Source organism: Leguminivora glycinivorella, chromosome 2 (genome assembly GCF_023078275.1).
Source record: "Leguminivora glycinivorella isolate SPB_JAAS2020 chromosome 2, LegGlyc_1.1, whole genome shotgun sequence".
In the NCBI taxonomy this organism is placed as follows: domain Eukaryota; kingdom Metazoa; phylum Arthropoda; class Insecta; order Lepidoptera; family Tortricidae; genus Leguminivora; species Leguminivora glycinivorella.
Window position 1 is genome coordinate 22359648 of NC_062972.1, and position 12831 is coordinate 22372478.

The window sequence follows — 12831 nt, forward strand, 5'->3', positions numbered from 1 at the left end:
CAAACTGGATATGTTTCACAGCACGGAGCCGCAATTCCTTGCGATCAGCGCCCGTCACTTGGAGTCTATAACTACTCCAAGTTCGATCCACGTGTGAGTACCTACTATATTATGTACTCTATGTTCCGCCACACTATTTTATATAAGTGTACCAGGATTATTCATGTTTATACCCTCCTGTACGATTGACATGTTTAGCTAGGCTGTTAATGTTAATTTAAGGAATAAATAAATAAAGAAATAAAGTTTCTAAAATAAAGTAAAAATACGTTACACATACACAGTTGAAATTATTTGGGATAGACATTAATCATTATATTCATTATAGACAAACGTAATTCACATTTTATAAGTATGGACCTATTTCGGCTTTAATGGCTTTTGGCATAACTCAATCTATCTGTACGATCAGCAGTAAACGTCTACATCATTTTGTACTGGCATTATAGCTTACGGATACTTATTAGCTGTTATGCTGTTATAGTTTTTTCGTTATTCACTAATGATCACCCGTTTTTATAAGCGTTTTTGCCACAACTTCAAATATGTAAATTATTTAAATAGTTATAAGGTCATTGTGATAAAAATCATGAATTGTGTTATTTATTTTATACTTAATTATGAATCATTGCTCTATTTAGTATTTACTATTTAGTATAAACCTTTGCACAAATCAAGATATATTTATCTGGGGAGCCCGCGATGCTAAATGTGTAGAATTACTCGAACATCTTAGACACCTATGTAAAATCATTTGAGGAGTGTCTTTTCAAAAGGACTTATTTCTATAAGTCAACAAGGGTTATTTCTCTAGGAAGACATAGATAAAAATAACCTCTGTTGACTTATAGAAATAAGTCCTTTTGAAAAGACACTCCTCATTTAGATAGGTAAAACAAAAATATATATGAAATGTTATACATACCTAATCTTATTGGTGATTCATAATCTTAGCGATTTTTTACCCCCACCAACTAACGGATAAACATTGACGTCTAAAAGTAGTCAAGGTATACTCCAAGAAGTAGCAAGATATTAGATACTTCGATTTGACACGCTCGAGTACCTACAAAATCTCCTCTTGGGCTTCCCTACTACGTATTATGTTGATTCTCCATACGGAAGTACACGTCGTCATTATGTCGTGTTGGTTTATCGCTATCGCTACTATCGCTTTGCCTAGTCAGAATACCAAACTTTTGCTATACATAGTTACCTACTATAAATGTTTGAAACAGTTATAGTCGGGCTAAGATAAGCTGGCCACAATGTTGAGCCCCGCCTCTGCAAGGGTTGAGTTTAATAATACCAAGCTAGGAACCAATTATGGGACGCGTCCGGCGGACGCCGTCCACTGCCGCGATCTAGATAATGAATATACACTGAATTGTGCAAGCTATCAGACGTAAGCCGTGGACGTCGCCTTGAGCGCACGGACGTCCGGACGTCACCTGGTGCGCTGGATGTTTTAAGCATGTGCACACTTATCAGTCGCGTTCCTAGTTTTAACGTCATAATTTCATCAAAGTTTGGCGTTTAAAATAACATTTTCACTGGCGAGGCTGACAAAATCGTTGCCAACATCTTGGAACTGACTCTAGCAATGGAATCTGTTTGAATTGAGAGTAATTTTCCAGAAATAAATCTCCCCAACTCCAGATAACTTGGGGCGGAATTTAAATAATGAATTACCTATTGCTGTGCACGAACAACTAAATTACCACTAGATTGTGATTTGATTGTTTAATACCTACTTAGATTTTATACCTTAACTCAATCAGAATGAAGACCACGAGGTATGTGTGTAACATGGACTTTATGATTATGAGATTAAGATACAAAATGAAATAAAAAAACAATTTGCAATCAGAAGGTAGAGGTAACCAAGGTGTACCTACTTATTTATGACAAGTCATAAACATTCCATTTACCTGTAAGTTAATAAATAACCTTCAAGGTGTTCTAATGTTGTATAATCTAACTTTATTTATGTATGTAAATATACAAATTTGTTGTTTCCTAGAATTTACTTACAATGCTTTGAGGTAATTCCGAACACGAGTTATGTTCTTCGAAATGAAGTATATACGAGTTTTCAGAAAGTATCGTTAATCGCTGCACATAATGTTGATTCCCATAAAGATTTCACGCTTAGTTGTCGTCACAAACAGTTATTAAGTACTTACTGCCATGAAACAAAAAGTTATGATTTATGAGCATAGGATTATCAGTATGAACTGATCAATGTATACTTTCCAGGATATTACGTAGGTACTTTTGGAACGTAACTGACCTAACGCTGTAACAAATCGCTGAGTTGAGACGGTTTCGTCCTAAAGGTGCGATTACTTTTTTCAGAATTATCCAAAGTAGTACCTATTATAAAATACGATTGCCACTTAGAGGACTACGTTCGAAGGAGACCCATCTCAAATCCACGAAATCGAATGCCTACACTATGTTGGGGCGAATAGTAGTATAATATGCAATGTTTACGACGATCCTAGTTAATAACAGATTTAATAGACTTGATCTTGATATCTATGCGGCAGTCTAGCGAATCGGGGTCGGAAAATTGTATTCGTAGTACTTCATGAAGACAACATTGAAATATAGTGTTAAAGTGTGGCCATGTTTCGGGCGTAGTCCTCAGAACTAGATATTGTGGATTGTTACGTTACTCGAAACGGACTCTGTTACTAAGGAAATGCACCCGGTGCTCTGTAAACTCCTTTTGAGAGGATCCGTAATAACGAAGCAACGAGTGACTTAAACTGTACCTCTGTATTGTGAATTAATGAACCCCTGTAGATAAAATATATGAATTAAAAGTTTACCGAATTGAAATTTCAACCGTGTTTCATTGTAATAAAAACAACTAGTAAGTATAATCACATTTTAATCGTTTACTGTAGGTATATGATTCACATAACATAATAATTATAGCTTAGAATTACTTTTCGCCTACAAACGTGAAAAATTAAATAATTTAGATCGTTAATAGTAATTATTCAAAGTATCACAAATATCGGATAGAGTAACACTGCTTTAGAAGCGCGAAGCGTCTATCAGAGCGGGCGCGCCCGCAGCTCGTCTCCTCCTGACTGCGCCGCGCGGCGCCCCGCACGCGACGGTCTAGTGTGTGTGTGGATTGAGTGAGCACCTTCCGAAAATAAAAAAAAATATGCTGATCATTTAGTAAAAGTTCTAAAACAATTGTAAAACGAATCTCTGAATTTGTAAAAAGATAAATCAAAAGATACAGCCATTAACATGTGCTCACTCAGTTCTCACAAACCACCAATGAAAACAGTGAATATATTCATTTAACATATAATATTTATATACTAACATTTAGTAAAAAATAGGCCAACCTACCTCTATAAATATTAGATCACCTAGTGACGTATTAAATTTTTTACAAATAGTTTCTTATGCTCACTCAATCCACACACTTTTGAAAAGCCGAATTTTGATGAAAAACATAAGATTTAGACCGCTATTATATGTGTATAGTTTAGTAAAAGTGAAATGGGAATTTGTAAAATACAAAACGAACCACTAACGTGTCAAGTTTTTTTATAATACATTTTTGTAAGTGCTCACTCAGTCCACACGTTTTGAGAAAGTTAAAAATGTAAATATCTTACGATTTGTAGCACCTAAGACACTCGAAAGTACTTCAACATTTAGTAAAAATTTTTACTAAATATCCACCATCTAATATTTTATATTCGTTGTCTGGTTTTAAAGATATTCAGACATAACTTTTCTCATACAAATGTATCAAGTAGGGTGACCACACTATGTCGGCTCCTGATTTTCCCCACCTTCCCATTGTCATATTGAGATTGGGGAGTTTCGTTCAATTTTGATAATAGTTTACCGGATTTGTAAGTGGGAGCGAGAAAAGAATAACTATTTCTCGCTCCCACTTACAAATCCGGTACGCTCATCTGTTAGCGCTATTAGATTACCAGGTTCTGGTTTCTTACTAGTGAAGTATTATATTCTTTGTTTCTTACCAATTATCATTCATGTCCTTTTTAATGCATGCATGTCGATATGGTTATTATCTTGACGTCGATAAAAATTACACAATACACATCATCACTAGGCCAAGAACATAACCTAAAAACAGTTTGCAGATGGAGAATTAATATGGTATTAGTTTAATATTATCAAAATTGAACGAAGGAAACTCCCCAATCTCAATATGACAATGGGAAGGTGGGGAAAATCAGGAGCCGACATAGTGTTACCCTACCCTGATACATTTGATACAAAGTTTGTATGAAAAAGTTATGTCTGAATATAAAATATTAGATGGTGGATATTTAGTAAAAATTTTTACTAAATGTTGAAGTACTTTCGAGTGTCTTAGGTGCTACAAATCGTAAGATATTTACATTTTTAACTTTCTCAAAACGTGTGGACTGAGTGAGCACTTACAAAAATTTATTATAAAAAAACCTGACACGTTAGTGGTTCGTTTTGTATTTTACAAATTCCCATTTCACTTTTACTAAACTATACACATATAATAGCGGTCTAAATCTTATGTTTTTCATCAAAATTCGGCTTTTCAAAAGTGTGTGGATTGAGTGAGCATAAGAAACTATTTGTAAAAAATTTAATACGTCACTAGGTGATCTAATATTTATAGAGGTAGGTTGGCCTATTTTTTACTAAATGTTAGTATATAAATATTATATGTTAAATGAATATATTCACTGTTTTCATTGGTGGTTTGTGAGAACTGAGTGAGCACATGTTAATGGCTGTATCTTTTGATTTATCTTTTTACAAATTCAGAGATTCGTTTTACAATTGTTTTAGAACTTTTACTAAATGATCAGCATATTTTTTTTTATTTTCGGAAGGTGCTCACTCAATCCACACACACACGACGGTCTACTCTACCGGCTCGCACGGCGTCGACATTGGTCTATGGCGGCAATAGCGAGCGGCGGCCTTACATTGCGATGGAGAGTCTCATGAGACTCTTGATTCCCGCTTATGGCTGCCGCTCGCCGCTGTCGATATAGACCAATTTGTGGGTGGGCCGTCAGTACAGTCGCCGGCGGGAGCGGCCGCGACGTCACCTAACCTACTCCGCCAGACCCGGGCCGGCGCCCGAGGCCCTGCCTAAACATCGTTTATTTTATTCATGTAATGATATTTCGATTAGTTCCCGATTATTATTGGGATTATTGTTTCGGCGGTTTCTCGTACAGTCAAGTGCAAAAATATGTATCGAAATAATTGTCCCATAAATAAGGTACTACACTCTTATGGAACATATTTTTTAGAGTAAGATGTGTACACCCATATTTTTACACTTGACTGTACAGAGGGATTGTGACGTCCTAAAGTAAATTCCGTGAAACAGGGATCAGAAATCTAATTGATATTTCTACCGGATTCACATAAATTTTACATTTGCAACGTTTTAAGGTATTAATTAATACTGTCATAGACTGAATCCGCATTGAAATGTGTCTGATTTACGATGAACGATTGCTCTTACTCATTACATAAATAAAATAAGCACAACATAACACATAACAGGGTAGGCAATAAAATAACTCTTAATCATCACTGCCAGTTTACACGAGAGAGAACAATCAACAAATACCAAATGCATCGCGAATCAGTAAAGAAATGCATGTCGTCTCCGAAAGGCAAACTCGTAAATTGCACGCTTTTATTTTTTTTAACATTCTACTGACACTACATATTAATTGCATGTACGGGACGGGAATTAACGATTTCTGCTATATAAAAACCACAAATACAAGTCATCTTATTGTCTGGTGGAGGTAGATTACCCAGATGATCAAAAGGAAGTCATTTACTACAGACTTTGCGGCACAGAGGAGACGTCGTTTTCGAAAGCTACACGCACTTACTTTACAAAGAAAATCAACAAAAGTAACTCGCGTGCATCTGATATTTTCAAACACCGCAACTACTGCGAACCGGAAGCTAAAGGTAGAATACACAATACAGCCGACAGATTATTGCTGGACCGGCTCGGCCGAGCCGCCTCGCGGGCTCACTAGCGTATCTGACGAGGTACATCGATAATCAGTTGTGCCATGCACCTCAAACAATCTTTCGCCAAACCATTGTGTACCAGTAATGTTGTGAAATGTACATTTTTACCAACGCGATACCTAAGACGGGATCGAAAACTAAGCTCCAAGAAAAGGATCAATATGGGACGCTTTTCGGCGGATTTAGTTCTACGTATCATACAATAATTCTGGTCGTTTAGCAGAGTGGCGTGTAAAGCACCAATATTTAATACCTCCGCTATTCGATGTCGGGACAAAACCTATTTAACACGGACTACGCGTCGATAAAAATAGCAACTTTAACGAGTCACAACAATCCCGGACTCGGCGACTCCGCGCACTTCACTCACACTGCGAGTCCGTCTCGTCACCGCTCACACTAAATTTCACTTAAATCTACATCACGTAAGAGTCCGTTTAATCCGAGCGCCGGGTCCTCCGCACGGTAACGCGACGGTATTAAATCAAACGAGAAACTCGGTCGCCGGGAACTCGGGGCGAGGTCGGTCACTCGAGGATCAGTGCGGGGCGCGCGTTCGTTACGAGTCGTGCGGCGGCGCCACGCGCACCAGCCGCGTCTCGCACGCCGCGCTCAGCTCGGCCGGCGCGGGCGCGGGCGCGGGCGCGGTGGCCCCCGGCACCGGCACCGGCGCCTCGGGGTCGGGCGGCGCCGCCGACCCGTACAGGAACAGGCTCTTGAGCCGCGCCGAGCGCGACGACGTGGAGGGCAGGTCGTCGGGCCAGCTGGCGCTCGCGACGACGTCGGCCGTCACGTCGGCGGTCACCTCCAGCCTCTGCGGCTCGGGCTCCGGCTCCGGCTCGTGGGGCTCGTGCGCCAGCGAGCCCGCGAGCGCGGCCAGCGACGGCGCCCGGAGCTCGACCGCCGCCGATCCGGCCGATAGCGACGCGTCGCCTGTAAACGATCGAATTTCAAATTGATGATTGTTCTAGTACTTATTCGAAAGTGTGGGAAAACATTTGGTAAGCGGTAGATACTGACCGATGCTGGGGTCGATGTGCCTGGAGACGGCGTCGGGCTCGGGGCGGCGCGCGCAGCCGCCGGCGCGGCACAGCGACACGGGCACGACGCCGTACACGTAGAACAGCAGGATGGGCACGCCGATGCCCACCGCCAGCCCCGCCACGATCGGCGACACCAGCAGCTGGAATTATACACACGTTACAAAATCACATCCTGGGGATTTCTCAAAACTGAAAGTTACAAGCGGAAGTCTCTTTCCAACTTGTCATATTAGACATTGACAACCGCTTGTAAATTGTAACTTGTAGTTTCGAGAAATGGGCCCGCTCATGTCATAGAGATGTGAATTTAGAGTCATGTTACAATTACAAACAGCTGTCTTTATTAATACTTATAAGAAAATTAAATAAAAAAATAGTACATTTAGAAATTTGAGAATTCCTGACTTAATCAATGAGCACATATTGCATAATAATAATAATAGGTAGTTAGCCGGAAATAAAATTGGATACCATTCTATTAGGCAGGCGTCCAGTTTTTTTATCCCATAGCCCAGTATTTTAGTCCATCACTTTCATCCAATAGCCCAGTTCATTTTAGATTCCATTAACTGTCAAATAGTCCTTACACCCTGATGGCGGGTGCTTGCGTGTGTCCCATGATGCGGGCAAGGGCAACATCCGCTCGGTGTACCCCTTATACATTTCATTAAAGCGTCAAAAGGGCCTCTACGCGCTGGATACACGGAATAATCGTTGTTCTACAAATTGTCTTCCGATTCCCATGACGACGAGATTTCCGTTATATTTAAGAGGGCTTTCGTGTTAAAAATAGTGAAATCGCAACCGAGCGCTTGATCATACCGTGTGTGGTATCAAATTAAAGGGCTTTGCGAGTAGTTTATAAATATATATCACATTATAGGACTTTTTCTACTTGGTCTAACAAAATATGAGAAAATGTCCAAAAGTGGTAATAAGTGTACGGCAAAAATCAATAATAGCAATTTATAATCACTTAGGCATAACAGCAATTTAAGTAAACGTTGCAGATTAATTTAGTACAAAACTTACTTCGATGTGATGTAGATTTTCAAAGAAATTGTCACTTAATTTTAGGTAATTTCTGAAAAAAATTGAATTCGCCTTAGGCTAGTTTACTCTTTTTCAAAAACGTAAAATAAAAATCTAGTCTGAAATGATTGTGGTACAGGATATACGAATTATAAATTTACCCGTTTTAATATTCAAAATTGTCCAAATTTTACAAATAAGATCGACTGATTCAGCTCTATACGTGCGTTTTTCTAAACGTGCATTAGAGAAAAATTCATAATTAATTTAGTGAGTTAGTTTTCAAAAATCCAGTCTTATAAAAATCAAGATAATAAAATGCTCTAACTGGAACTTGAATTAAATAAATCTATTGGATAACGGAAAGTGTAGTATTTCACCGACTAAAACTATCAATTTTACATTCTTTTGACGTTTTTTTTGAAAGCAGCCTTAATTAACCAACCAAACTTTGACAACTTGGTTAATAGCAACGTTACCCAAAGTTTTGAAGTAATTAAGAACTTCCCAGTTCCCAAAAACAATGAGTACTTTAGAAAGTTTAGCTCCGAAGACAATTTGTTCTTGAAGTTGTACGCGCACCATTATACTTACATTCAGATGTAGCCTAGCCTATTGATTCGGATGTAAGTAAGTAAACTTTATTTACATTAAAGATGCATGATGAGATGAAAATATTGACAAATTATTTGTGATAAGCTGATAAGGTTACTGTGAAATGTTATAATATATTTCTTCGCCACACAAACACAAGCGACTCAGTGTTGTCAAAGGTGTTCCAAATTTTTTGGGTGTGCGATATGTATTGTGATAGGGATATAAGTAGGTACTTAAATAGGGTATTTGACTACTAATCAAATCAGTCCTTTCTATAGAACTATAAAAAGATTTGTTACTATGGAAATTATATGAAACCTAACACAGTAGGTACGATCAAGATAATTACTCGTTATAGTTCTGTACGATTTGCGAACCGCTGTCTATGTTTTTCTTTAGATGCTTTATTTTATGCTCGCCGTGATCGCAGTCAAATACCCTATTAGGGTCCCCCCACATCTTGCGTCTCGCGAGCGTAGCGTCGGGCCAACCGTATGGCAAAGCCTGACGCCGCGTCTTTTTCCATACAGTTGGCCGGACGCTACGCTCGCTCGACGCTAGATGTGGGGGGACGGGGACCCTGAGAAGTGATATGAAGGAAGAGCGCGGTTACCGCAGCGGCGACGGCGGCGGCGACGGCGGCGGTGCGGCGCGCGACCGTGGCGCGGCGCAGGCGGCGGTGCGCGCGGCGGCCGGCCCACAGCGGCAGCCCCACCAGCAGCGCGGGCAGCGCCACGCCCGCCACCACGGCGATGCCCAGCGGCGCGCCCGCCAGCGTGCCCAGCTGCCACAGCAGCTTCTTCTTGCGCGACCACGGCTTCTTGCCCCAGAATGTGCAGCCGCTTGGACTGGACGGATACAATGGCTAGTCAATATACCGATTCGGATCGCATCACCGATTACTTTAATAGTTATAGTTACATCATTTGACTAGCCTTTCTGCGAGCGCTAGACCACTTTAGTGATCGATGTATGAGTATGACGATCATTTTGAATCGCTTTTTTCTGACAGTGTCAGTAATAGATCCCATATCTGCCACCACTACGCCACGCGTGCGCAAAAATCAGTTACGATTTTGGAATTCATCACGTTGAAATACGGTAAAGGATTCAAAGAACTTTCCATTGGCAACTGTTGCAGATTGTAGCAAATGTGTCAAGTCATATTTCGTCACTACTTTAAAAAAAACTTGTATCTTCGTCTGTCAATGAAAAGAAAATTGTAGTAAGTGTGTATGGAATGCATATAGACTTACTGCGTTTTAACTTTGAGAAGCAGCGTGAGATACGAGATTTTTTAAAAGTAGTGACGATTTGTATGTATACCTAACCAAAAAGATGGCAGCGATTATAATTGCCCAAAGTCATCTTAAGCAATAAAACATGAAATTGACAAAGACAAACCAAGCATACCTAAGGTAGTGCAGGTCGGAGACCTCCTTCATGCAGAGCCAACAGAACTCTGCGCCGCACACGCAGCACACCATGTGATTGCAGGAGCCGTCCTCCACCTTCACGATCAGCACGGCGCAGCGCGGGCACGGCTTCACTTCACCTGCAACACACGGTCGTACAATTGATGCCATGCTCATTTTGAACTACTGTTTCCAGTCATCAGTCTTTTACAATAAGAAACCCTGCTGCAAGGAGACGTGAAGGAGAAACGCCTTGCAGAGCTAGCAGAATCGGAACGCCTTGTATTAGCCATCAGACACTGACCTCTGGTGCACACACCCGTTTCGGAGTCTTAATCATGAGTCGGCAGCCTAATATCGTGTGGACCGTCTGCATGGAGTATCACGCTACCTTACAGTGGTAGTAGAACGACACGCCAGGCACGTCAGTTTCGAAACGGGTTGTAGCCGCCAGCTACAGAGTAAGTTACAAAGCTGTGACGACCCGTGTCGGAGTCTTGGTACGCTGGCAACGGCGCGAGGGTACAGCGGTAGCAGAATTAAGCGCTATTAGGCTCGTCAGCTCTGGAAAGGACTTTGCACATCAGACAGACTCACCAGTGTCAGAGTCTTGGTGCGCCGGCTGCGGCGCGCGGGGCGGGGGTGCGCGGGAGCGGCGCGCCGCGTCACACGTCTGCGTGGGGTGCCACGCCGCCTTGCAGTGGTAGCAGAACGACGCGCCGCAGCCGGGAGCCAGGCACGTCAACTTCGGGCAAGACGCACACCCCGTCGCCACCACCGCGAAACTAAACGATAACAACATTTCAGTAAGTGTCATTCAAGGAAGACTCAGAGGATTGGCAATTCGGCACTTTCAAGAAGTTAGGAGTACCTTAGTAGGCACATACTTATTCACCAGATCCGGCTAAATAAAGAAATAGATACACCTATTAAACACAGGACGTTATGAAGTAAAGGCGACGAATAGTTAGTAATGTAAACAGGGAAAACACCAGACACCATTAAATGCAGGTTTTAATACATAAAACTTAGAAAACAAACAGGACATAGCTTGGAACAATTTACAGCACGACGCGGTCATGGCGGCGGATCTTCTGACAGCTCGACCCGCGCCATCTAGTGACGCGACACCGACCGAAGGAGACACAGCAAGCAAGCACCACACTCGGTTATCAGTAAGTATGAGTTGAAGAGAACAAAAGAACGTTAGATTTCTGGACGAGCTCAGATTTTGTACCCACTAGGGCTCCCATACCGGGATCCCGGTATCTCGGTATCCCGGGATCCCGCCTTTTTTTGGGCACATTTCAATACCGGTATTTAATTTACTAATACCGGGATCCCGGTATTTTTAGAAACTAACAAATTTTGTCAAATGAATGTAAATTACTCATCAAAAACGTTAAATTTCTGCATCATGATGGTAGCTACACGCGTAAATCTTGGTTCTTGCTCTCGTTTCTCGATTTGACACATTCTCTGTTTGGTGTTTTTACAATATTTGTGTGAAAATGATAGTTTTTTCGATGATTACCTAGATAAAGTAACGTGTCAAAAGCATTCATTGAGGAGGGCCTGTCGCGAACCGTTTATGACACATTTGTCGCATTTGTGAATTCGCACGTAAGTGTGACAGAGAAGCAACACGTCAAACGTAGTTGCAACAGGCCACCAGGGTCTCTGTAAACAAATCGCCCTGATGCATCTATTACTTTTTTAATCCGTATATTAAGTGTTCCTATTCCGAGAAGTAATTTTCTTGATTTTGATTACCATGATTATTTCTTAATGTGATTTATAATAAAATTGTTCAATGATTTGGCGGATTTATTTTATTAGAGCTTTAGGGCCTCTAGCGCCACGAAAAACAAAAATATCACTAAATTGTACCACAGATACTGATTAAAGATATTACAATGTGTTTTCAAAAAAAAACATCTCATGTTCTAGTTTCAAAAGTCAATGATGTGTCTTGTTATTTAATAAAGTGATAGGTATAGTCAAATTTACAGTACAATTACACTATTAACACTGACTATAAAATGTAAAAGATTACCTACTGAACTACAAGGTTCTGTTTCGCATGAGCCTGAAGAGATCGATTTGGCAGAAAACATGGTTTGCTATGGATGGCCGCGTCTTCTCGCGAAATGTCCGATCTGGCGGCGATATCTAACTTACAGAATCTGTTCACTATTGTCTTGCAGATACTTTTTTCGCATATATTTGATTTGTATAAAAGTTCTTGGCAGAAACATCTTACGCAGAATATGCTTTGGCATAAATCATTTCGCAGATTTTTGTAATACAGAATTGTCTGTTGTCATAATGTTGATGTGCATAATAGTATTCCAGTCGAACAATACTTTCGCAGATAATATTTGTGCATAATATTTAGGCTGCATAATGTTGCAGTTTGCTTTTTGATAGCGAGTTGGATGTGTTGGGGATGCAAGATACCTAACCTCATTTCGCTCGTCGTCGCACCCAACGGTGACTCTGGGGCAGTATTTCGTTTTTGATAGCGTGTAATAATTCTGCTCATGTCATAGTATGCTATACGATTATTATGGTATATAAAACTAGGCTAAATCAAAGTCGAGTAATGTTCTGTAAAGCAATATTCTGCCAAATGTGTCTTATGCGTGGGTGGTAGTAATAATGCCAACCAAGTTTTCTGCAAA

The 12831-nt window shown here is 40.6% G+C and overlaps 1 protein-coding gene across 1 annotated transcript in view; it reads right to left on the reverse strand.

Annotated features, from left to right (window-relative positions):
- Positions 1–6026: 6026 nt before the first annotated feature.
- LOC125242397 (E3 ubiquitin-protein ligase RNF19B-like) overlaps positions 6027–12831 on the reverse strand; it is a 59589-nt gene continuing 52784 nt past the window's right edge. The window contains exons 5-9 of the mRNA XM_048151200.1: positions 10745–10932; positions 10146–10287; positions 9346–9580; positions 7081–7243; positions 6027–6993 (exon numbers count right to left, since the gene is read on the reverse strand). Coding sequence (XP_048007157.1) covers positions 6620–6993; positions 7081–7243; positions 9346–9580; positions 10146–10287; positions 10745–10932 — 1102 coding nt within the window. The 3' untranslated portion in view covers positions 6027–6619. The remainder of the gene's footprint in view (positions 6994–7080; positions 7244–9345; positions 9581–10145; positions 10288–10744; positions 10933–12831) is intronic.